Source organism: Globicephala melas, chromosome 12 (genome assembly GCF_963455315.2).
Source record: "Globicephala melas chromosome 12, mGloMel1.2, whole genome shotgun sequence".
NCBI classification, from domain to species: domain Eukaryota; kingdom Metazoa; phylum Chordata; class Mammalia; order Artiodactyla; family Delphinidae; genus Globicephala; species Globicephala melas.
In genome coordinates this window covers 64824953-64851938 of record NC_083325.1, presented here as the reverse complement: position 1 = coordinate 64851938, position 26986 = coordinate 64824953, and the positions used below count along the sequence as shown (strand labels likewise).

Below are 26986 nucleotides of genomic sequence, written 5' to 3'. Positions count from 1 at the left end.
CCCAGTTAACAAAAGCAGAGGAAATAAAGAAAGGCCACAAGAGAATAGACTTAACGGAAACAAAAATCAGCGGGAAGCTCGAGCTTTCCACGAATTACAAGTGAACTTCCTGTCCTGGGTAAACTTCCGGAATCAACAACAGGGAGAGCCAATCAGAACCTTCCTCCGGGAGCCAATGGGCGAGTACATTACAAAGAGCCAATCGCAGCGACGCTGTCACTGTTATGGTCCTGTCAGGGCGCCGGCTTTGTGGTTTCTGGGCGGCAGCCACCGAGAGGACTTTGGTGGGGGACCCTCAGGGGCAGCCCCCCGGCCAGCTGCGCTCGTCTCCGGCCTCGTTCCCAGCCTACATATCTCGGCTCGCGGGTCGCGCCGTCGGGCGCGCGTGCTGGTCGGTGCCGCGGCCGCCTTGGGGCCTGGGCCCAGCCACAGCCTCCTCCTGCGCCGCGGGCTCGGTGGGGCCGCGAGATGCAGCCGCCGGGCCCTCCCCCTGCGTATTCCCCCACTAACGGGGACTTCACCTTTGTCTCCTCAGCAGACGCGGAAGGTGAGACTGAGCCCCGTGAGTCGCCCTGGGGGACGCCGGGCGGACGCGGCAGTGTCTTTCTGGGGCCGAGGCGGTTGTGGCCCGGTGGGGACGGGCAAGAAGCTGACCCATGGGGGACTCGAGCCCTCTGCTCCCGCCGGGCCTTCCCAGAGGCCCGAGTGGCCGAGAGTGGGGTGTGGGGAACTTTCCAAGTGACTCGGTCAGCTTCTGGTTTTCGCTACACCGTCTGGTGGCAGGTTTTTCTGGCGAACTTACCCACCTCGAGGGCACCCACGGGACCCCAAGATTTTATTTCTAAAGTGACTTGGCATTGCTCAGAAAGGGATGGTTAGATTGGCCGGGCTAGGTGTCAAAGAATGAGAACGAGGAACGAGAGCTTGTTGCTTTGTTATTTATCAGCACATAACTTTTTGCTGAGATTAAATTAGGCGCTGCTAATACTAACTTCCCTCGAGGAGTTTGTAGGTTTTATGGAACCTGGTATCTTGCCAACGTTACAGTTTTCCTCCTATTTTATGGTGTTTGACCTCAATATTCAGAGAAGTAGACCCAGATATATTTGGGAACACCCAGCTGGATTACAAGAAGTTTCAGTTGCTTTCCAGATTTCCTTATGTACTGTTTTGAGGAAGCATTTGTGCTGGAGAGATTTTTCTACAGCACGGGAGAATTTGTTTTCCTCTGTACTTTACCAGACTCTTTGTAACTGAAATCTTTCTCTGCTACTTTTGTTAGACTTTGTATACCAGTATACCAGTAATTTTCCAGTGACCAGACTTAAGTGCTGGATATGGAAAAATAAGTTATACTTAACTATAGAAATTACATTCTAGAGAAGGACCTAGTGTGTTTCCTGAGAAATCGAGTTTTGTAATGCATCAGTTAATATAGCTTGCTTTTCCTTTTTCTGTTTTGCTTTCCTCGTATTGGTTTTTGAATGGCGTTGTTTAAAAACAAAAATAGTACTGTAGTTTTGGTTATATTAAAATGCAAAATACAATTTTTATCATAGAGAACATAGCTGATACATTTAAATGTAATATGGAAATTTGGTGAAATATAGCAACCCAAAATATTTTAGTTTGTTTCATCTACATTTGGTAGCCTAGTGCTTGGGGAGGAATAACCAACCATAGTTTTCCAGACTTTAAGGAAAAATTGTCTGTATACACAAAAAATTGAGTATCACAACCTGATGTTTGTTCAGACTTATATATCTGTGTTTATAGTTCTAATACCCCCACTTCCTCCAGGAATTACCTTTCTTAAATATGCCTAAGAAATCTGACAATAATATAACAAGCTAATCCATTGACTCCATATATTAAACCAAGAAACCTGGAATAAGTAAAATCCGTAAGATTTATTCAGACTTCTCCGTATAGTCTCCAAGATTGTATAGACTCCTGTATATCCAGGGATATACAGACAAGGATAGATATTTGTATAATAATACCCTCAAGTTTATAACATTATACAGTTTAAATTTACAGTATTTTAAGCAAACGGCTTGTTTGATCTTTCTAAGAATCCTGCTGAGCTTTTTTATTCCTGTGTTTTTTTTTTTAACATCTTTATTGGGGTATAATTGCTTTACAATGGTGTGTTAGTTTCTGCTTTATAACAAAGTGAATCAGTTATACATACACATATGTTCCCATATCTCTTCCCTCTTGCGTCTCCCTCCCTCCCACCCTCCTTATCCCACCCCTCCAGGCGGTCACAAAGCACGGAGCTTATATCCCTGTGCTATGCGGCTGCTTCCCACTAGCTATCTACCTTACGTTTGGTAGTGTATATATGTCCATGCCTCTCTCTCGCTTTGTCACAGCTCACCCTTCCCCCTCCCCATATCCTCAAGTCCGTTCTCCAGTAGGTCTGTGTCTTTATTCCTGTCTTACCCCTAGGTTGTTCATGACATTTTTTTTTCTTAAATTCCATATATATGTGTTATCATACGGTATTTGTCTTTCTCTTTCTGACTTACTTCACTCTGTATGACAGACTCTAGGTCTAGTGAACCTGAGGCTTAGAGAAGTTCAGTAACCTCCACATGAAGGATCTGGAATTAAGAGCTAGCGTTCTGTTTCCTAAGATTTCTTTATACTAAACCATGATGAGTCTGACATATATTTTTGTAAACTGAAAAGTGTATCTGAAGTATAGAGTCCTGGATTTGCATCCTGTCTTTACCAATTACTATCTTTGTGATGTTGGGCAGGTTACTTAATCTCTCTTAACCTCAGTTTTCGTATACATAAAATGAGAATAATAATACCCAAGTGCTCAAACATTTTGCAAATGCAAAGCACTTAGTACACCTAGAAGAGTTAAGTGCTCAGTATTTGTTAGCAGTGTTGCTGCTGCTTTGGATTTCATTATTAATTGGTGCCACGGTTATTTTTTTACTGTTCTCTAACATAAACATTTGACTCTGCAACACCAAGTTTCTTCTCTAGTTTCTAAGCGTGTCACGTAAATTCTTGCTTTTCCCCTCTTACGGTGTTTATCTAACCATGGATGTTTTTAGCTTGTAGAGGTTTTATTGTATACCTTGCTTCTAGATTCTGTCCAAGTCTCTTTCTCAGTGATACTTATCATTACTAATTTGTACATGTCCTTTGTTTTAAAATGTGCCTTGGTGTTTGTCTCCAAACCTATGTGTATCAAGGTCCTCATGCTTAGAATGCTTTTCTCCTTCTTACCCCAAGATGAAACTTTTTTTTTTTTTTTTTTTTTGCGGTATGCGGGCCTCTCACTGTTGTGGCCCTCTCCCGTTGCGGAGCACAGGCTCTGGACGCGCAGGCTCAGCGGCCATGGCTCACGGGCCCAGCCGCTCTGCGGCATGTGGGATCCTCCCGGACCGGGGAACGAACCCGTGTCCCCTGCATTGGCAGGCGGACTCTCAACCACTGTGCCACCAGGGAAACCCCCAAGATGAAACTTAAGGCTGAATTCAAATACTCCTTTCTTGCTGAAACTTTGCTTAACTGTTCCTCAGAAACAGAAATGTCCCTAATTTTTTCTATATCCCAGCACTTAGCACAGAACCCAGAATATTAACATCACAAAGTAATTGTTTGTTGAAGGAATAAATGATTTCTGCTTTCTTTTATCTCCTATGACATTGATACTTGGGACTATAAAACCTAGCACATTTTGGATGGTATAACTAAAAAGTTACTGGTTTAGAGCCAGAAGACTTCAGTTAAAGTTCTGACTCTTACAGAAGCTATGTGATATTGGCCAAATTACATAGCTTCTATAAACTCACATTTTCATCCATAAAACGAAAATCACACTTATAAGAATATTGTGAAAATTACTTAAGGTAACGTGTATAAAAGCAAGGTCCATAAGTACAAGTTAAAAGAACGTAGACTAAAAAAAAAAAAAAGAACGTAGACTATGTGAATAAGCTAGTAAATGAATAAATAAATGAATAATGAAATCCAGACTTTATATTCAGTTCTGTGGTGTAAAACTACATCCAAAAGCAGTAATGAAATGCATGTGTATAAATGCAAGAATGTACCACCGCAATGAGAAGCCCGCGCACCACAACGAAGAGTAGTCCCTACTCACCACAACTAGAGAAAGCCCGTACATAGAAATGAAGACCAAACGCAGCCAAAAAAAAAAAAAAGTAATGATACCATTAAGTATAATATAGACGTCTTTAAGACAGTCCTTTGACTTTATTTTGTGTCACACAAATAAGTAGTTCTTTGCCTGCTTTATTTCCACAGACCAGCAGCATTGGCATTACTGGGCTCTAGTAATGCAGAATCTGCCTTAATCATAATTTACATTTTGACAAGATCATCCTTAAGTGATTCATAAGCACATTAAAGCTTGAGAGGCACTGATTTAGAATATTATGAAAGATCAACAAAAAGAGGAGGAAATTTTTTATAGCTAGAAGATCAGGGACAATTTAATATTGGTCATATTTTGCCAAAATTTGAAAGATAGGTAATGTTTTGTATATGTAGGATGGAGTATGTCCATATGCAAGGGACTGTATATGAGGAAGTCCCTAACCAAGAAATGGCTTAATAAGAATGGGATTTTAAAGAATTCATCATACATAATAAATGCTATAAAAAGGAGGTTCAGGAACTTCCCCAGTGGCTCAGTGGTTAAGAATCCGCCTGCCAACGCAGGGGACATGGGTTTGAGCCCTGGTCCGGGAAGATCCCACAAGCTGTGGAGCAACTAAGCTCGTGTGCCACAACTACTGAGCCTGCTCTCTAGAGCCCATGAGCCACAACTGCTGAGCCCACGTGCCACAACTACTGAAGCCCACGCACCTAGAGCCCGTGCTCCGCAACAAGAGAAGCCACTGCAATGAGAGGCCCGTGCACCACAGTGAAGAGTAGCCCCCACTCACCACAACTGGAGAAAGCCCGCGCACAGCAACGAAGACCCAGTGCAGCCAAAAATAAATAAATTAATTAATTAATTGAAAAAAAAAGAGGTTCAAAGGTGGAAGTGGTTAACTGCAGGAAGGGATCAAGGAAGTCTTCAGAGACAGATGAGGTACATTTTGAAGGAAAAGGAGTTCTTCAGGTTGAAAAAAGGGAAGAGCATTCACTTATAAATTATGCAAATGCAATAATTGGTCGAAGCAGTCCCTGTATTTTATACTTCTCAATCTTCACAGACCTAAAACAATGCTGATTTAGACCATGAGCCCCTTGGGGTTAGAAGCTGTGTTTTACTGTCTACCAGTATCATACCCACTGCCTAGCACAGAGCCTGGTATATAGCAGGAACTTAATAAATGTTCGATGACTACATGATACTTTTTGATTAAGATAAAGGTGTTGTGCTGCTAGAACTGAAGCCAACACTAATTCAACAGAAGTCCAACAAGTGGTTGGAAAGGGCATGAACAGAGACAACTAACCAAGAAAGATGATCTAAGCCACCCAATAGCCATTTTCCCGTCCTCATATTTTTCTCCCTCTAATGATCATTTTATGTATATCAAAACATTCATCTTTCAAAAAAAAAACAAAAAAAACATTCATCTTTCCTCCAAATCTTAAAGGAAACCTTTCTTCCTTTCCAAGGATAAGTCTCTACTAGTGCTTTTATTCGCATATCTTCTTGCCTCTTTTGGAACCTTTCTTTGTTTTTCTCTCTAGCATTTTTTATTTCTCCTTTGTTTCTTCCATCACGATCATCACTCACAGGTCCCCTCCTAATTGACAGAATTTTTAATTAAATCTACTACTTCCCTTTTTCCTTACTTTCACAGCTAAACTATCTCTTATTTCCTGTTTCCTCAGCATCCAGCAATTCCTACCATTCTGCTGGAACTTGACTTGCTTCCTATCATCTACAGAAGGACCTTCAGGAGTGTTTCCCAAAGGGGAAAGGTTGCATGACAAAAATTGGGTAAATAATGTGTTAAGCTAAGTTAAACCAGTTTCCTTAATGCAGAATTCCCAGAGCCTTTAATATGACAATATTAGTTCTGAAACTCCAAATGGAGGTTGTAGTATGCAGGGTTTTCCAAACTTAGTGAATATCAAAAGCTTTTTGTAGAGGGCATCTCATAGGATCCAGATTCCACAGAACATGCATAAAGAAACACTTACCTATAAAGACAAGTTTAAAAATATTAGGGTTTTTTTGCCTGATATTTATTCTCTTAACACTTTGTCCCCAACCTATCTTCCACAACTTTTGAACTCTGTGCCTTTTATAAGCCTTGGGCTTCCATGCCTTTGTCTCTGCCCTTTCTTTTCCTTGGAATGATTTCTTTATTATTTTTAAAAATTTTATTTCTTTTTTATTGAAGAATAGTTGATTTATAATGTTGTGCTAGTCTCTGCTGTACAGCAGAGTGACTCAGTTATACACATGTAGACATTCTTTTTAATATTCTTTTCCATTATGGTTTATTACAGGTTATTGAATACAGTTCCCTGTGCTAGTAGGATATTGTTGTTTATCCATACTATATATAATAGTTTACATCTGCTAATCCCAAACTCCCAGTCCTTTTCTCCCTCACCCCTCTCCCCCTTGGCAACCAGTCTGTTCTCTGTGTCTGAGAGTCTGTTTCTGTTTTGTAGATAGGTTCATTTGTGCCATATTTTAGATTCCACATAAAAGTGATATCGTATGGTATTTGTCTTTCTCTTTCTGACTTACTTCACTTAGTATGATAATCTCTAGTTGTATCCATGTTGCTACAAATGGCATGATTTCATTCTTTTTTATGGCTGAGTAGTATTCCATTGTATATATGTACCTCATCATCTTTATCCATTCATCTATCCATGGACATTTAGGTTGTTTCCATGTTTTGGCTGTTGTGAATAGTGCTGCTATGAACATAGGGGTGCATGTATCTTTTTTTTTTTTTAAGATTTTTTAATGTGGACTATTTTTAAAGTCTTTATTGAATTTGTTACAATATTGTTTCGGTTTTATGTTTTGTTTTTTTGGCCCCAAGGCATGTGGGATCTTAGCTCCTTGACCAGGGATCGAACCTGCACCCTCTGCATTGCAAGGCGAAGTCTTAACCACTGGACTGCCAGGGAAGTCCCAGCATGTATCTTTTTGAATTACAGTTTTGTGCGGATATATACCCAGGAGTGGGATTGCTGGATCATATGGTAATTCTATTTTTAGTTTTCTGAGGAACCTCCACACTGTTCCATAGTGGCTGCACCAACTTACATACCCACCAGCAGTGTAGGAGGGTTCCCTTTTCTCCACACTCTCTCCAGCATTTGTTATTTGTAGACTTTTTAATGATGGCCATTCTGACTGGTGTGAGGTGGTACCTCACTGTAGTTTTGATTTGCATTTCTCTAATAATTAGTGATGTTGAGCATCTTTTCATGTGCCTACTGGCCATCTGTGTGTCTTCTTTGGAAAAGTGTCTATTAAGGTCTTCTGCCCATTTTTCAGTTGGGTTGTTTGTTTTTTTGATAGTGAGCCTCATGAGCTGTTTGTATATTTTGGAGATTAAGGCCTTGTTAGTCGCATCATTTGCAGATATTTTCTCCCATCTTTGGAATGATTTCTTATTCCTTCTCTGCTCATCCACTTATCTCTCATGGCCAGATTCCAGTTCTACTTCCACATAGCCTTCCTGACCACCTCTTTGATAGCTTAGGTCTCTTTACTCCTATGGCACCTATGATCTGTTGGCAATAGGCATTGTCATTTACCTACACAAGAGTGTGTTTTACAGTACTAGTAGGGTTTTGTATCATATTCAGCACTCCAAAAAGAAACCCTGTACCCATTTTCAGTCACTCTCTATTCCCTCCCTGCCTTCCAGTCCCTGGCAACTGCTAATCTACTTTCTGTCTCTGTCGACTTGCTTATTCTGGATATTTCATGTAAATGGGGTAATACAATATGTGACCTTCTGTGACTGGTTTCTTTCACTCAGCATAATGCTTTCAAGGTTCATTCATGTTACAGCATGAATCAGTAACTCATTCCTTTTCTGGCTGAATAAAATTCCATTGCTTGGATATACTGTCAGTTGGATTTTGAACTCCTTGAAGTATCTCACTTCTTTATATCACTCTCAGGGCATTATAGAAATAAGTAATCCTTAAATATTTATTGGTGGATTAATTAACCAATGTTGAAAGTGAGAAAGGTACTAAAGTGAAAATGACTTATTGTTTGTGATATAGTTCCTTTTGCCAAAGGCCAGAAACTTGTCTCTAGTCTCTCTCTCACTTTCTCATATTCAGTTGGTCATCAAATTATTTCAGAATAGTTCCAGAATAGCTATGTAATTAATCTGTCCTTCCCTTTCTACTGACATTGCCTTAGTTCAAGTCCTTTCCATTTCTCATCTATACTTTTTGCTGACCATACTCCCTCCTCAAATCTCTCCCCCACTTAAATCAGCCCTCCACAGTGCAGCTAAGATTATGTTTACACAATGCAAATCTGATTTTGTATATTTACTTTATTAAAAACCTCTGATGTCTCTTCTTGATATAAGCTCTGTGGAACTATTTGCCCTTATATTAATTAATTCATCCAACCAGCACACATTTATTGGTTGCCTACTATGGGCCAGGCACTGTTATAGGTACTGGAGATACGTGTTCAAAACAAAACTACAACAAACACACCTTAGTTCCTCCCATCAGCGAACTTACAGACATTATCCAAATAATCATACAAATACATTATTATAAACAGTGATAAATGTTATGAAGGAAAAGTCCAGGGGACTATGAAAGGAACCTAATCTAGTCAGGAAGATCATGGAAAATTTCTTTAAATAGGTATATCTAGGGGACTTCCCTGGTGGTGCAGTGGTTGAGAGTCCGCCTGCCAATGCAAGGGGCACGGGTTCGAGCCCTTGTCCAGGAAGATCCCACATGCCGCAGAGCAGCTAAGCCTGTGCACCACAACTACTGAGCCCGCATGCCACAACTACTGAAGCCTGCTTGCCTAGAGCCCGTGCTCAGCAACAAGAGAAGCCACCGCAGTGAGAAGCCCTTGCACCACAAGGAAGAGTAGCCCCTGCTCGCCATAACCAGAGAAAGCCCACACGCAGCAACGAAGACCCAGTGCAGCCAAAAATAATAAATAAAATAAATAAATTTATATATTAAAAACAAAGTATATCTAGGAACTGAAGAATGGGTGGCATTTAATTATCTGAAGTTAGGGGAGACAGCCTGGTACAAAGTCCCTGAGGTACAAGGGATCCTGGTTCATTCAAAGAACTGAGAGGCTTAATATGGCTAGAACATAGGGTCACGGTGGGTAGGGAGGCAGAAAATTGTTCTGGAGAAGTAGATAGGGCATGTAGAGATTGTTAGATTTGAGCTGAAAAAGTATAGGGAGGCCACTGAAGGATTTTAAACGGGAGAGTGAAAGATTTGCATTTTAAAAATATTCTTCTGCCTATAGGTGAGAATGGATTGGAAAGAGAATGACTAGGGAGAGGAGTTAGTAGACCATTATAGTCATACAGACAGGAGATGTTAGTTTGCATGAGCATGGTGCAGGTGGTAGAAATGGAGAAAAGTGGGCAGGTTCAAAAAATATTTAGGGGTAAAAGCGATAGAATTTAGTTGTGGTTGAATGGTGTGGGGAGCATGTGAATGAAGGAAATTGTCAAGGATAATTAAACTTCTGGTTTACAGTGCTGGATGGGATTAGTGGTACTATTCACTGAAATAAGAAACTGGAGGAAGACCTTAACTATCAAGAATTCAGTTTTGGAATATTGAGTTTTAAATGCTTTTGAAATAACTACAACGTTAAACTGACACTTGATTGTATAAGTCTACAGAAGAGGACTGGGCTCAATATATTGCTTTTTGAGCTCAGCCTTCCTCAGTGTTTTTACCTCTTTTTATGGTCTGAATGTTTGTGTCCCCCAAAATTCATATGTTGAAATCCTAATGCCCAGTGGGGAAGTGGAGCCTTTGGGAGGTACTTAGGTCATGAGGATGGGGCCCTCATAAATGGGATTAGTGCTCTTATAAAAAAGATTTCACAGATCTCCCTACCCGTTTCTGCCGTGTGAGGGCACAAGGAGAAGTCAGCTAGCCAGAAGAGAGCCCTTTCCTGACCATGCTGACACTCTGAGTTTAGACTTCCAACCTCCAGAACTGTGAGAAACAAATTTCTATTGTTTATAAGCCACCCAGTCTATGGTATTTTGTTATATAGAAGCCTAAACAGACTAAGACACTCCTATATAAAAATGATAGTATATACAACTCATAATACTTTATTGTGATCAGTAATTTATAGACATAATAATGCAATAATTTTTGTGTTAATAGGCTTTTTTGAGTAAACAATAATTTTCTGTTACTCTGTTAAGGTGTCCATTTAGCCTACTTTGTGTGACATTCTCCCTCCCCAGGAAAGATGTCACTTCTAATATAATTTAGTAGTGTTGATAGAGGAATCTTTAGTTTTTCCTCTTTAAAAGTTTCCTACTTGATTTTTAAAAAATTATATCCAGATAGATATTATCACAAGTATCTTCTATACAATGTGCTCAAGAAGTACAATATATGATATATAATGGGTGCAAGAATAGCTTTTCTTATGTGTTTGAAAATTGAAAATGACTTTTTAGTCAACCTTTCTTGGGAAGAAAACAAGGTAGTTAAGCAAGATTTATCTTTTAAAAAAATTAATCTATTTCTTTTCATAAATTTTAAACTTGTAAGGCATTACACAAATCCATAAATGTGGTAAAATTGCATAGAACTATACACACATACACACAAATAAGTGCACTTAAAACTGGTAAAAATCTGAATAAGGTCTATCAACTGTATCAGTGTCAGTGTCCTGGTTTTGATAGTACGTATGATGGTATGGTACCATTGGGGGAAACAGGGTGAAGGGTGCATATAACCTCTCTGCAACTTCCTGTGAATCTATAATTATTTCAAAATAAAACTTAAAAGACTCATAAGGCAAATAAAAGAAATTTCTGTTAGATAACTGATTTATGCCAAAATGGGATTTGATTTTTCTAAAGGTAGGCTCAGGAGATGTAATTGATTTTAATTAATATTATGTGCAATATGAAAATTAACTGGCAATATTGAATAGTAAAGCTACTGAAATCGTAAACCAAAATGATATGAATAAAAATATAACCTAGGGGCTTCCCTGGTGGTGCAGTGGTTAAGAATCCGCCTGCCAATGCCTGGGACACAGGTTCGAGCCCTGATCTGGGAAGATCCCACATGCCGCGGAGCAACTAAGCCCGTGAGCCACAACTGCTGAGCCCGTGTGCCTAGAGCCCGTGCTCTGCAACAAGAGAAGCCACCGCAGTGAGAAGCCTGTGCACCGCAACTAGAGAAGGCGCTTCCGCGCGCAGCAATGAAGACCCAACACCGCCAAAAATAAATAAAAAATTAAAAAGTATATATATATATATATATATATATATAAAAATATATATATATATATATAAAACCTAGGACACAATTTTATACAAGGCTTTAAAAGTTTTTCTCATGGAGTAACAAAATCAACTCCAATATAGGTCTAGCAATTATAAAATCATTATATACTTGTGTTGGTTTCTTGAGCTCTTTCATTGGCCTATATACGCATTAAAATGTTTTTATAACTAAAATGGAACAGTGGAATTTGTCCCTTTAGTATGAAACATGTGCTTGTTTTATTTTGTTGCACAATAGTCAATTCTGGTTTAGATTTAAGCACACATGGATTTCATTTCATTTTCATTCAGATAAAATGGAATTATTTTTGTCCTTGCTCTTGGTTGCTTGTTAAGTAAGAAAACGCTTATTCATGTTATGTAAGAAGTTGGCAAGTACCAACAAAATGTTCATGTTCATTGCAGATTACTCTTCTTTCATAGAAATCTAGAACTTTTGTAGGGGCAGATCAGTAAATCTCACCCTGAGTATACTCTCATACTACACTGACTGAATTCTTCAAAGTGAAGTTCTCAGGCTGAGGAGAAGATTCAGAGAAAAGATCCCTCACCCAGTAATACACTTGAGTTGAAAGGGAGGGAAGATTACTGTTAAGTTTTGTTCTGCAGTTTTTCCAGGTGGCTTTTAATAAAACTTGAAACTTACTGATATTCTTTCCTCTCTCTGAACCCAAACAGTAGTGGAAACATTTTTAAGATTTCTTTCAAAGATTATTTCCTCTTAAAACCATTTACATTTATTATTATCTTTATGTTATTTTTTACTTAGAAAATGACACGAATATTATAGTGTAGTAAGAAAGGATTAATTTAAGATCAGTGTTTTATAATTCTGGACACCTGTCCTAGAGTTGACGATCAAGCAAGCTGGTTCTTACCGTGGTTTAATGTAAGACAGCTGTGCTCCTGGAGTGACACACACACACCCCCCCCCCTTTATTTTTTTTTTAATATTTCTCATTGTTTTCCGACATTATTTTTTACCTGTTAGCTTGATCACATGTTAGGCTAACTACTGAGTTTTTTTACTTTTCTGTTGCTTTTTTTTTTTGGCTGTACGCGGGCCTCTCACTGTTGTGGCCTCTCCCGTTGTGGAGCACAAGCTCCGGACGCGCAGGCTCAGCGGCCATGGCTCACCAGGGAAGCCCTTCTGTTGCTTTATTTATTTTATTTTTTTTGCGGTACACGGGCCTCTCACTGCTGCGGCCTCTCGCTTTGCGGAGCACAGGCTCCGGACGCACAGGCCCAGCGGCCATGGCTCACGGGCGCAGCCGTTCCGCAGCACGTGGGATCCTCCCGGACCGGGGCACGAACTCGTGTCCCCTGCATTGGCAGGCAGATTCTTAACCACTGCACCACCAGGGAAGCCCTTCACTGCTTTTTAGAATTGACCTAAAAAAACCCAACAACCTTTATTTTGCCAAAACTAAAGATAAATGATGTAATTATATAAAGAAAAAAGTTAGCTGAAATAGTAGGAAACTCTTACTAGTCAGATTTATCCAAAACTAAGCATTAATATATGAGGCACTTAGCATAGATATTTAGTTTTAAAAGAAATAATGTATGAATAAATATATGAAAAAGTAAGGGAAGTTATCTGCGGTTTTCCTTTAGCAAATAATTATGTCTAATGGTTTGTATATATAAATATGTAATGCCTTTAAAGAGAATTTATACATCACTTTGTTCTGAAGCACATAATGTACATAATAATGAAGGGACTCCGAGATGATATCCTGTTGGGAGTTCCTGGGGGTCCAGTGGTTAGGACTCCGTGCTTTTGCTGCCGGGCCTGGGTTCAGTCCCTGGTCGGGGAACTAAGATCCCGCAAGCCTCGCAGTGCAGCCAAAACCAAACCAAACCCAACCAAACAAACAAAAAAAACAAAGTGATATCCTGTAATATATTTTGTATATATCTTCCATTTAAATTTTAAAGTTACAGTTTTAAGTCTAGATTCTGGTACAAGGCTAGCTAGTTAGATGTGAAACCTTTCATGTGAATTCACCTCTCTTGTTTTCGTTTTCTTGTTGTAAAAGTAAAAAGTGGTTTTTAGATATCATTACTGAAAAAAAATTCAACTGAGTAACTTTTAAAGATTTTATTGGCTTATTCAGTGATACATGAAATGGGCAGCATTCCAATTTGCAGGTAGAAAGGAGCTCTGAGGAGCTGTACAAAACGAAAGACTTTAGGCAGAAGGAAGTGGGACAAGGAAGTTATACTAGCTAAAAGTGGATTAGTTATGGCAAGGTCACTTTCCTTTAGGAGATTGCAGGGGTCTTTCAGGCACATTACTTCACTAGTGCTGACCAGGTGATTCCTGATTCACTAGTTTAAGGTTCTGTTTCTGGGAGAGGCCAAAACTGTAATTAAGTCTTGGTTTGGTGACATGATACTTAGCATAAGTGACTCCATTTTGGGCCTGCTGTTTTGTTTTTATCACTGTCAACTATAAAATACAAAGATTGTATACAGTAGCAGATGTTCATATGTAGAGATCTTCAAGTGATAATTATTTAATTGGATATATGCTCGTGTTAGTTAGGATTCACACATTTTACCTTGGTTTATAGTTTTGTCCTCTTTTCTCCTTAGATCTCAGTGGTTCAATAGCATCCCCAGATGTCAAGTTAAACCTTGGTGGAGATTTTATCAAAGAGTCTACAGCTACTACATTTCTGAGACAAAGAGGATATGGCTGGCTTTTGGAAGTTGAAGATGATGACCCTGAAGATAACAAGCCACTCTTGTATGTAAAAATAATATGTATTTTTTGGTTTTTTAGAGCTAGTCTGTGGGATGATTGTATTTTTTCGTATTGTTTAAGACAGGTATAGAAAATCTTAACCTTTTTGGTCAAAAGTTTTAGCTATTTTCAGTTTTACTGTTATAGTTGACCCTTGAACAACACAGGTTTGAACTGTGTAGGTCTACTTGTACATAGATTATTTTTAATACATACATTGGGAATTTTTTTGAGTTTGCAACAATGTGAAAAAACTCGCAGACGAACCATGCAGCCTAGAAGTATCGAAAAAATTAAGAAAAAGGTATGTCATGAATGCAGAAAGTATATGTAGATGTACATGTAACATATAAAATATATGTTAATCAACTGTTTATGTGATTGGGAAGGCTTCTGGTCAACAGTAGGCTTTTAGTTAAGTTTTGGGGGAGTCAAAATTATATGTGGATCTTTGAGGGTGGTACCCATAACCCCAACGTTGTTCCAGGTCAACTGTAACTAGTAAAACTGAAATAATGAGAGAATATTTTTAACCTACTGAATGGCAAAAGTTAAAAGAATCATAATCCTATATCACACACAAATATACTCCAAACTGTTAGGACTTACCTGGGTCTATAGATATCTGAAGTGAACATACAATGTAAGTAAAAAAGCAAGGTGCTTGGGTGCGTGCTGTGGAAGTTCAGTTTAAGATTTCCAAAAAGATTACCCCTCCAAACTCTCTCCTATATAGAAATTCTAGAGCTACCACTGGGAGGACTATAGGGATACTTTCACTTTCTTCATAGTACTTGAAAATTTTTAAGTGATTATGTATCACTTGGGGAAAAAAGGTGAAGAATTTAACAATTTTGGAAAGAAGAACCTATAGCTTTGTAAAATCAAGGTATTACCAAGTTATTCTCTGTAGTAATTATTGGTAGATCAAGTGCTAAAACATCCTGTTTCTTAACTGTTAATATACCGAACTTCATCAAATCTAAGATGGTATGGATTATAAGATGCAGTTATTTCACGTTTATTGATAAAACAGAAAAAGTACCTAAGACAGCATAAAGCTAGGACATCAAAGGGCTATCGTATCTCCTTAGTGTAAGGATAAATGAGAAATAACCTACCATACAAAGAGAGACAGCAAGGAAGTTTGCTTGTCTGTTTGGCACTGGGTGGGGTGTTGGAAGAAAAAGTGTCTGTGAGAATATAGGATTGCAGTCTGATTTATCAGTACGGTCCCAAAAAGTCTCAAGCAGAGAATTTTATTTAAAGTCCCAAGTTGATAGTGCCTCCAGGAGACTGGCAAAAGGAAAGGCAGATCTTGGAAGCACTTGGCTTCACTCCAGACTGACAGCAGTTGTAAGACACCAGCTATTGTGAGATGCATCCCAACTTTAGAGATGTTGAAATGATAAAAATGTTCATCATGGAACCAGTGAAATGTGGTACTTCAAATGCAAATGTTTTGTTGATCTGTGGTGACTGTAATGTTATATTTAAACTTTTCTTAAATTCTGCTGCAACTGTCTCAGTATTCAGAAGTGTGTGCTTTTTAAGAATTCTTATTTTAAAATTATAGGGAAGAATTGGATATCGACCTAAAGGATATTTACTACAAAATTCGATGTGTTTTGATGCCAATGCCATCACTTGGTTTTAATAGGCAAGTGGTGAGAGACAATCCTGACTTTTGGGGTCCTCTGGCTGTTGTTCTTTTCTTTTCCATGATATCATTATATGGACAGTTTAGGGTAAGTATATCTTACTTTTCACAAATTCTAAATAGTTTAAGAGTTTTAAAATTGAAAATAGCCAAATATTAACTGTAGTACTTCATGTTTGAGAAATGCTTTAGCTTTACCCATTATTTCTCACTTGTTTATCCCTACAAGCTGTTCTTAATTAAATAAGTGGGGAGTGCCTTGGATTAATGATTTCCAAACTCTTCTACATCATCATTCTCATAAAAAGTATTAGTATTTGTATGGCAAGTGGGTAAAATGGTTGGGACTGCTCCCAGCTGCCCATACCCTTTCTGATTTCTCCCAAGGATAAAGAGTTTGAAACACAATACTCATGTTCTTATCTTTTATTCATTTTTAGTTCTGTTTTTTAAAGTAAGCTTCTTAATAAATGATGACAAGAATTCCATCCGTTTTTGTTTTTATATAATACTTTGTCCTATTCTCAGAGGCTTTATCTCTGTCATCAAAATATGGCACATGCATATCATTCCCTCATCCCTAGTTTAAGGCTTTAGGGGAGTAAAAAATAACTCTTTACCACAGAGTGATTTGGAAATGAATTAGTTTCCTTTTGTACTATAACATATTTCCACAAGTTTAGTGGCTTAAAACAATGCAGATTTATTCTTTGACAGTTCTGAAAGTCAGAAACCCAAATTGAGTCTTAAAGGGCTAAAATCAAAATGTCAGCAGGGCTGGTTCTTCTGGAGGCTCCAGGACAGTCTGTTGCTTGCCTCTTCCCATGTCTGGAGGCTGCCAACATTCCTTGACTTCTGGCTGCATCACTGCAGTCTGTTTCCATTTGTCACATTGCCTTCTCTACTGTAGTCAAATATCCCTCTGCCTCCTTTTTTAAAGGACAGTTGTGATTACATTTAGTGCTCACCAGATAATCCAGAGTGTTCTCTCCATAGCAAGACCCTTAACGTTATATAATACTGGTCCTATTAGTATTTACCTTGGATCAGTAGTTCATATCAAGTATTCTGTTGCAAGTATAAGGACCATTGAAGAAGTTGAATGGAGGTCTGGTCTCCTACCCACCACCAACCCTTCATGTAGAACATCTCTATATGAATTTTATCTATTTTATATAATCTTTCATTTGAACAAAGTGTTCTAAGGCTAAAAACAGAAGATTCTTATCTCCATAGAATGCTTCTTTGTCATTACTTAATCATTCATTTATTTTTGTCAGTATGGACTCATGGATATTTATTTTATTTTCTGGACTATAATACAATACTGTCATTTATTTTATTGCTCAGATTGTTGCAGTTTTAGCCATTGGGAGCGCCTTCAGGTTAGCTTCTGTATCCTTTTGCCATATCCCCATCTTTTTTGAGTACTTCCTTTCTTTCTGACTCCACAGAGTGTTCTGGGCTCACCTTGTATTGTCCCTGTCCCAGCCCAGAATCAGTCATTTTTCTAGGGAGTCCTAGTGCCTTTTGGGGAATATTTAGAAACCAGGATCTGGGCAATAAGTGTGCTTATGTTGCTACTGGGTGTCATTATTTCTAGACCCCCCCAAGCAGACAGAACTTGGAAATATATGCATATATCATTACTATGTCAAGTCTCAGGAGTTAAAATTGTGTGAAGTATCGTCCACATTCTATTACTTGGATAAATGTGTAATTAATGTAAATTTTAGAGACCTCTTGAGAAGACTGGTAACTTGTTTCACAGATGAATTTACCTTCCAAAATGCTATAAAGCAGGGGTTGGGAGTCAACAGTTTGGTCTTTCTTTGCAGTTCTTTTATTATATATCATAAAATACTAAGGTTTCCTTAGGCAATTGATCATTGCTAAATTTTCAGTTTGGATGTAAAATTACATTACACATTTATATTCTTATTAAGTTTTACCTGGGAACCCAAACTCTCTATGACCTGAAGTTGGGTATACCAAAATATATGGTAGAGGATTGAGTTCGTGGGAAATTATCAGCTTATTTGGTACACAGATAATAACTGCATGAATTTTTTTTCTCTTAAGGTGGTCTCATGGATTATAACCATTTGGATATTTGGTTCATTAACAATTTTTTTACTGGCCAGAGTTCTTGGTGGAGAAGTAAGTGGTTAATTTTGAAAATAGCCTTTGTTTTTTATGGTAAGCTTTATTTTTGATACTGCAGGTAGTATCAGTAGCTATGTTCATTGTAACTGCTTTTTGTCCCAGAATTGCTTTTAAGTTATGCTACTTCTTTTAAGGTGATGTAAATATTAGTATAAATGTTATGAGAAATAAAGAGGAAAGAAAATCCAATTTCACTCATAAATAATGTATAGCTTTTTAGGGAAGCATGCAATTTATTCTCTGTTACAGCAGTTCTCAAACTTTTTGATCTCAGGTCCCCAAAGAGATTTCTTTCTGTAGGTTGTATTTATTGATGTTTACCATGTTAGAAATTAAAATAAAAATTTTAAATATATATTTATTCATTTAAAACTAAAAGTAAACCAAATACATTTTGACATAAAAAATACATTTTAATGAAAACTATTTTTCAAAACAAAGTGAGAAAAAGGTATTGTTTTACATATTTGCAAGTAGCTTTAATGTCTGGGTTAGTGGAAATTGTATTCTAATATCTGCTTTCTGCATTCAATTGTTACGCTATATTTTGGTTAAAGTAAAAAATAAGGCCTCACACAGGTATATAATTTTAAAAGGAAGAGTATTTTAATACATGTTTTGGATGATTATGATTATTCTACTCTGATACTACATCAACACTCAACAAGTAATATTTTCTTAAAGGTTCGTTGTAGTGAGGAATCTCAAACCATATCAGTGAACTTTTTATACACTGTATCATTGAAATTCACTTTGGATGGATCTTTTTACCCATGCACGATCTACTAAGAAAACATTAGTTCCCTGAGCTTTGTAGATCTTCCAAATGTTGACTCGTTTTATTGTACAATGTCAGAAAATCACATTCATTAATATCACCACCTATTTCATCAGAAAAATCTGTATTGGAAAACTATCAAGATAAGAGTGTTGGATACAAGTTTTCCAAAATTCTACTTTTTGCTTGAGAGAAATTTTGTAATTTGGAAGAAATACTGTCAGTTTTCCTTGAAATAAGAGGCTCACTTCATTCATTTTCATTCATGTTGCCTGTCAGTACCTAACTCTGAATAATCATAGTTTGTCTTTCAGTTGTTCTTTCAAGTAAAAGTGGTATTCTATGGATAAAGCATCTAATTCAACTCTTCACTCACACAGTTGTACAAATGCTCTTCCTTGGGATAACCATTGAATCAAGATACAGAAGAAATGCTTTCTGTGTACTTCTCATTTTGTTACACAGAATATTAAAAAGACATATTCAAAGGTTGAGGCTTAATAAAATTAATCATTTTAACTGCTTCATTAAGGACATTCTTAAGTGAAACTGGCTTTTTTTCTTCTTTTCCTGTGAGTGTGGGGTAGTAAAGAACACAGTAACTACTAGTATGTTTCATGCCACCTTATTTGTGCTAAAGCAGCATGTTTTACCCATTGCTTTTGTTCTATTAGTACCAATATCAACCCAATTAAAAAGGCAAATAATATTTTATTACTATTATAAAAAATAGTTTTGTGGGTTTTTTTTTTTTTTTTTTTTTTTTGCGGAACGCGGGCCTCTCACTGTTGTGGCCTCTCCCGTTGCGGAGCACGGGCTCCGGACGCGCAGGCTCAGCGGCCATGGCTCACGGGCCCAGCCGCTACACGGCATGTGGCATCTTCTGAGGCCGGGGCACGAACCCGTGTCCCCTGCATTGGCAGGCGGACTCTCAACCACTGCACCACCAGGGAAGCCCTGGGTTTTTTTTTTTAAGTTTTATTTATTTTATTTTTTTTCCGTGCCTTGTGCCATGTGGGATCTTAGTTCCCCGACCAGGGATTGAACCTGTGCCCCATGCAGTGGAAGCGTGGAGTCTTAACCACTGGACCGCCAGGGAAGTCCCCTATTACAAAAAATAGTTTTGACGTTCCAGTCTTTAAGAAGAGTCTCTGGGACCCCCAGAGGTCCATGGGTCACACCTTGAGAATCACTGCTCCATTAAATTAGACTTTATGAATTACTATAAACCTAGGAATTCCAGCACTCTGGAATTCAACTCTCTGTGAAGAGGGTAAAGCACAAGGGATGCCAGGCAGAGTTACTATATCATGTGGGTGCTGACTCATATCAGGCTTGCTCTATGAACACTGAATGCTAAATGCAGAACTCTTGAGCCTTTTTCTCATACTTGGTGGAAAGGTCTCCACCAAGCTCTTGTTCTTCTGCTTTCCAGTTTCCAAAATTAAGTTGCTCTTGTCCTGTCTTCTAATCTCCTGTTTATGCTTCTTATAAAAAGGAGTTTTCTTTTTTTTCTTCCCTTTTAATGGAGTTTCATGAAGGAATGGTATTAGATATATGCACTCAATCCATCATCTTAACTTAAAACTCTTGAATAAATGTAGAATAACATTTATCTATGTAATTTTATCACTCTGCTTATGAAAATTTAAAATAATTCTAACAGCGACATTTGTTTGCATATTATTTCTTACATTCTAGACAAAACCTCATATAATTTTTAGGTGAAAAAAGGTGTCACTAAATGTTTTGGTAATTTAGGACTGTTGATAGAGAAGTTAAAAGACCTAGATCTTAATTTGAACTCTTACCAACTAGCTTTGCTTTCCTGAACAAAGCTCTTTGTCTCTCTGGAATCACTTTCTTCATAATGGGGACAGTAATACCACATAGGGTTGTTAGTGCCTTTGATCTTCACAATATGTGAAGCTCTATCACGGAGTGTGGCACACAGTAGCCACTAAAAAATATTTCTCTCTTCAGTCCTCCTACCTTCTCTCCCTTCCCTTCTAGTCTGCATTTGTCACATCTAGCTTCTCTAGACTGGAATTTTTCATCAAAATAAGATGGTTGTGGTTCCTTTAAATACTCCTTCTACAACAAGGGAAATAGTGACTAAGAGATATACTCAAGATAATTGGATATATAAGTCTGAAGCTCAAAAGAGAGAGGGCAGGAAATGTAGATTTGGGTATTATCAGAATTGATAATTGAAATCACGGTGGGTTGTTGACCTTGTCCACGAATATGAGACTATATGATAATTTGAAATATAATGGGTATGATACTTTTTTCTTAATTCTCACCTTTATGTAAGTACAACAAAGTATATATGATGTTTAATAGTGGTTAAAATAAGTATCTTGATTTCTGTGATATTTATTTAACATTTTGAAAATTCACAGGTTGCATATGGCCAAGTTCTTGGAGTTATAGGATATTCATTACTTCCTCTCATTGTAATAGCCCCTATACTTTTGGTGGTTGGATCATTTGAAGTGGTGTCTACACTTATAAAAGTAAGTAGTGTGTTATAAAAAGTAGTTTACTGTTTCCCAGTAAAAAAAAAAAAAGTATACAGTTGTCCTCCGTATCCATGGGAGATTCGTTCTAGGACCCCCCCGCAGACAAGAAAATCTGCAGATGCTTAAGTTCCCTGTACAAAATGGTGTAGTATTTACATGTAATCTGTGCATATCCTTCCATCTACTTTAAATCATCTCTAGATTACTTACAATACCTAATACAATGTAAATGCTATATAAATAGTTGTCTGTAGTGCAGCAAATTCAAGTTTGGCTTTCTGGAACTTTCTGGTATTTTTTCTTCCCCCCAAATATTTTCGATCCACAGTTGGTTGAATCCGTGGATGCAGAACCCACAGGTAATAAGAGCTGACTGTACTAGTTCTCTGGCTAAGAATCTTGTAATCTATAACTGTTTATCAAACAGTTCGTAGTGTTTTGGAACAGGGACCTTACTCACTAATTATACCAGTTGTATTTCTTTTATTTTCCCCTTTTAATTGCCATAAATTATAATGTATGTCTATGGCAGAATAAAGAACAAAGAGCAAATCAGACCTTGGGGTATTACACTCAGAGAATTTTTTAATTTAATGTTAAAATTTTCTTCTAGTTCATCTGACTTAGATTTTGTGGGAGGTATTTATTTAAAATTCCACTGGCTCAAAAGGACACCTGTACCCCAATGTTCATTGCAGCACTATTTACAGTAGCCAGAACATGGAAACAACCTAAATGTCCAACGACAGATGAATGGATAAAGATGTGGTACATATGTGCAATGGAATATTACTCAGCCATAAAAAAGGAACGAAATTGGGTCATTTGTAGAGATCTGGATGGACCTAGAGTCTGTCATACAGAGTGGAGTAAGCCAGAAAGAGGAAAAAAATATCATATATTAACGCATATATGTGGAATCTAGTAAAATGGTACAGATGAACCTATTTGCAGGGCAGGAATAGAGACGTAGATGTAGAAAATGGACATGTGGATACAGGTGTGGAAGGGGATGGTGGGACAAATTGGGGGATTAGGATTGACATATGTACACTACCATGCGTAAAATAGATAGCGGGAATATTCTATAAAGCACAGGAAGCTCAGCTTGATGCTCTGTGATGACGTAGATGGGTGGGATTGGGAAGGGGGGTGGGAGGGAAGTCCAAGAGGGAGGGGATATAGGTATACATATAGCTGATTCACTTCATTGTACAGCAGAAACTAACACAACATTGTAAAGCAATTATACTCCAATAAAAAAAAAACCTCGCTAAAAATAAATAAAATAATATTCCACTGGGACTGGACATTTATTTAATAATTGTCACTCATTTGAATAGTAAGTTCTTTACCAAATATGATATATATGGTTCTAATAAATTGGCTTTTCTGTGTTGCAGAGATCAGGACTTCTTTGTGCTGTGTTAAGCTTATATTAACATATGTACCCACTTTAAACATTTACTGATAATATTAAATATTAATGAGTAGTGATTGAACTTAAATTTTGGCATTTATTAATTTTGAACAACTTTTGGAAATAAATGACCACTCTAACACATGTATGTATATAACATAGTGAATATAATTTTTTTTCTTTATGGAAAATAGAACTTCGACTTAAATTTTTAAGTAGAGTAACTTTTATGAGTTTTGGTTTTACTTAAAGTTTATTACTAATTCCAATATAAAATTATTCCTTTTAGAATTGAGTAACTACAGGCTAATACTGACATTATATAAGCCTTGGGTATTGAGAAGAGTTGGATTTTGGAACCAGTCAGTTCTGAATTCAGATTCTGGTTCTGCCACTTACTTGCTGTTTGCCTTGGGGAGATATCTTTTAGTACCCTCCTGTGCAAATTGGGAGTCTTAACTACTTTTTAGGGTTTGTTATGGATTTTAAAGTATAAATAATGTCTAGTATAGTGCTTAACAGAGTAGGCAAAGTGGTAGCTGTTATTATTATAAATGTTAATCGAATATTTTGAGAACATCTCTGTATGTTTGAACTGTTTGAACACTTTAGAGACCAAGGAGAAGAGCTTTCTTTCCTCTAATCCTAAATATTTTTTTAATTGTCATTATTAGCACTTAGTTTAAAAGTCTTACAGTACAAGAGCTAGCCCCATGCTGGCATTTAATTATCTAGCCTTAGTGAACATACCACTTTACTGAATCATTCAGGATCACTGCTTGTGTGTTGTTTTACTTGGGTTAAAGCATGTTTGAATGCTTCTGAGACTACTGCCCAAATTGCTAAAACTGTCCTCTGGTTATTTTTAGTCATTGAGTTCAACTGAAAATTGGTCTTAATGTTCTTTATGCAACATGTGAATGTTTTATTATAAAGCGGAAGAATCTTTTTTATATCATTAAAAGTTTAGGATACAATTCTTTTTAAACTTTAGATTTTCTTCCCCACATTTCTTTCCCTAATCACTTAATCTTCTGTGTGTAGCAATCTGTTTTACATGTTTCTTGTTTTAGTCCAAAGTTTGCTGAGAAATAACGTTGCAAAACTCTCATCACTTAACTCTAGCATTAGAATACAGTTTAATCTACAAGCACTCATTTTTTAACATTAAATCTCTGTAACTCTTACCAATCTTTAACCATTTATTTACAAAAAAAATTTAATCATGCCATACAAATGCAATTTGATTATAATTTTACTTCATTTATTTCCCTATACTTTTGTAGGTTTAAAATATCTTGCAGGTTTTTTTGTATGTTTTTAGTTTAAAAAGCACAATATAAAATCGGACCATCTCAAATACATTTTCAGTCAGTCTGCCAGTATTTATTTTTTACCTCTGTACCAGTGGTTCTCAACTGATGGCGATTTTGCCCCCCTAGGACATTTGGCAATGTCTGGAGACATTTTTGGGTATCACAAATGGGGAGGGCTGGGATGGCACTAGTATATAGTGACTAGAAGCCAGGGATACTGCTAAACATCCTACAGTGCACAGGACAACTTCCCACAACTATTTTGATTAGTGCATGGTTGAGAAACCCTGGTCTGTGCCAGGTCTGTTTCTGTCATAGTTTCCCTGATTTCTACCGTTATAGTTCTTCCTTTCATTTTATTCTGTAAAATGCCTTCAGTGACTATATTGATAAGTATTATATAAATTTCTAGTTGAAATAATTTAAAATTAAGCACGTGCATAATCAGAAAACTCTCTTCCATTATGGTTTACCATGGGATATTGAATATAGTTCCCTGTGCTATACATTAGGACATCAACTATACTTCAATTTTTAAAAAAAGCAAAAAAAATTTTTTTATTATGAAAAATTTTCAAACAATAAAAAAAAAGAAAACTCAACCAAAATGTTATGGTTTTCCTCCTTTCCATGTAACACTATACTTCTACCTTGTCCTGGGAAAATGATTTGATACTTAATAAATGTTGTGTAAAATTTTCACTTAATATGTTTTTCTACTTCTTGGGGGAAAAAAAGGAAAAATTTCTATTTTGTGAAGATCAATTAGTTTTCTTTCAGGAAACAAATATCTTTCAGCTGCCTATCCCTATAATAGTTTTTCCGAAAGTTGCCGTATCTTAAGTCACCAGGGACACTTGTTAAAAAGTCTGATAATTAGACCCTTCTTCCCTTTAAAGATTCTGATTCAGGAGAACTAGAATGAATCCCAGGATTCTGTTTTTTAATAGGCACCCAGGGTGATTCCTATGATTAGACAAGTTTGATAACAAAAGACTTCATTTGCAGAAGTCAGGGAGCAGAGCAAGGATGAATATTCCTAACAAGTTTTAAACATTCTCAATAAGTGTTACTGCTTCTACAATTGGTTGTTAGGGTTGTTTTAAAAAAATACTGTAAATGTTATTTTTATGATACCCAAAATGTTAATTAACTTGCTAATATGCTGCCTTTTGTCTTTTTTGTTTGTTTTTTTAAAGCTCTTTGGTGTGTTTTGGGCTGCCTACAGTGCTGCTTCATTGTTAGTGGGTGAAGAATTCAAGACCAAAAAGCCTCTCCTGATTTATCCAATCTTTTTATTATACATTTATTTTTTGTCCTTATATACTGGGGTGTGATCTAAGTCATATATGAGTAGAAAAAGACAATGTTACCTTTCTGTGTAGGCTGGGAATTCTTGCTTGAGGGGATTGAAAAAAACGTATTGCTGGTAAAATTTTACATGTTCCAGATGTAAAGGCAGTCTAAGGTCTTTTTAAAACAATATTTTTTTTTGTATTTAATTAAGCAATTGCAGTTACCTGAATATTTTTGGTCAGAATTCTGAATTCTGTTTGATTCATCATATTCCAGTGAATAAAATATAAAAGCATTGTGTTTTTAAGATTGTGTCAATATTCTCCTAAAAACTTGTGCCAAAAGCACCTGGAATGGTAATTACATTTCACTTGAAGGGTAAATATGACAGCATCCTGATAATCCAAAAGTGCAATTTTTTTCTTTAAAGGGTTTTCTCCTGCATTGCAGATCCTGTAGATATATATTTATATTTATATATATATTTATGAAGTAATTCTTATTATTCACAAAATGTATTTCTGAATAACCTAAAAATTAAGATATTTTAAATCTGATGCTTAAACTTTATTTAATTTGGCCATTAATCTTTTTATTTATAAATTTAATTTTGCTTTTAAATTATATATAATTAAAAAAATCTCATACATGCTTCAGTCAGTATGTCCTTGTTAAGAATTCTTAATAATAACAATTGAAACTAATAACAGTTGCTGATGTAGATTTGGTTGATTTGGGTGTGCTTTTAAAAACCACTTTTGAATGTCTAAACATTTGATTTAAAGTTTCTGTTTATCTTTCTGACCAAAAAAGCAAGAGATATGATGGATATGGCATTCATTAAAATTGTCAATATGTAGAAAAACAGTAATATTTATAGCATCAGTAAATATTTTTAAGTGGTACTCCGAAGTCATAAAAGTTGCTGGAAAGAGACCATTAGAGTCTTGTGGTCCTGAACAATGTTATATGAAGTAGAAGAAAATAAAATGCTTCCCAGCTGTGTGTTTTGTTTTTATAACACCTTGTCCTGTATTACTTGATATTTTAACAAGTATCAGGTACTCTTTAACAAGAATACAATAATATTTACAAAGGAAAGTATTAAATTTTAACTAGAGAAATTTTTTTGGCAAATAATTTCATAGACTGTAGATGTACGTTTAATCTTAGTTTGTACAGTAGATAAAATAATTTATATCGATAAAATAGCAAATGCCTAATAACCATTAGCATATTATTATATTATCCTTTCTGGTCTCAGCTGGAAGAGTTAACTGCTGTCTTCAATATGGTAATGTGGCCACCTCTTGGTATGTATTCCTTTAGCAACCTAATCTGTCAGGAAATATCCAGCAACTCTGAAGTAAGCCTACAGATTAGCAAAATATCAAGCCCATCTCTCTTCCATTTCCCCTCTCCCCTCCCCCACCTGAAAAAGAAAAAAAAAGCTTATTTTAAGGAAAACTATGGAGCTACCTTTGGGCCAGAATAATGTGGAAAAATTACATAATGCTGGTTATTTAAATAAGTTTAGGAAAGCAGATTAGAAGCAACAGGATAGAACCTCTAGAACCTAAA

The 26986-nt window shown here is 36.7% G+C and overlaps 1 protein-coding gene across 1 annotated transcript; it reads left to right on the top strand.

The window, feature by feature from the left end:
• The first annotated feature begins 218 nt into the window (after window positions 1-218).
• YIPF4 (Yip1 domain family member 4) lies at window positions 219-26055 on the top strand. Its single transcript, XM_030857986.3, has 6 exons — window positions 219-547; window positions 14094-14247; window positions 15821-15992; window positions 17987-18064; window positions 21254-21367; window positions 25309-26055. The coding sequence occupies exons 1-6, from the start codon at window positions 469-471 to the stop codon at window positions 25444-25446; spliced, it is 735 nt and encodes a 244-aa protein (XP_030713846.1). The 5' UTR covers window positions 219-468; the 3' UTR covers window positions 25447-26055.
• The last annotated feature ends 931 nt before the right edge of the window (window positions 26056-26986 follow it).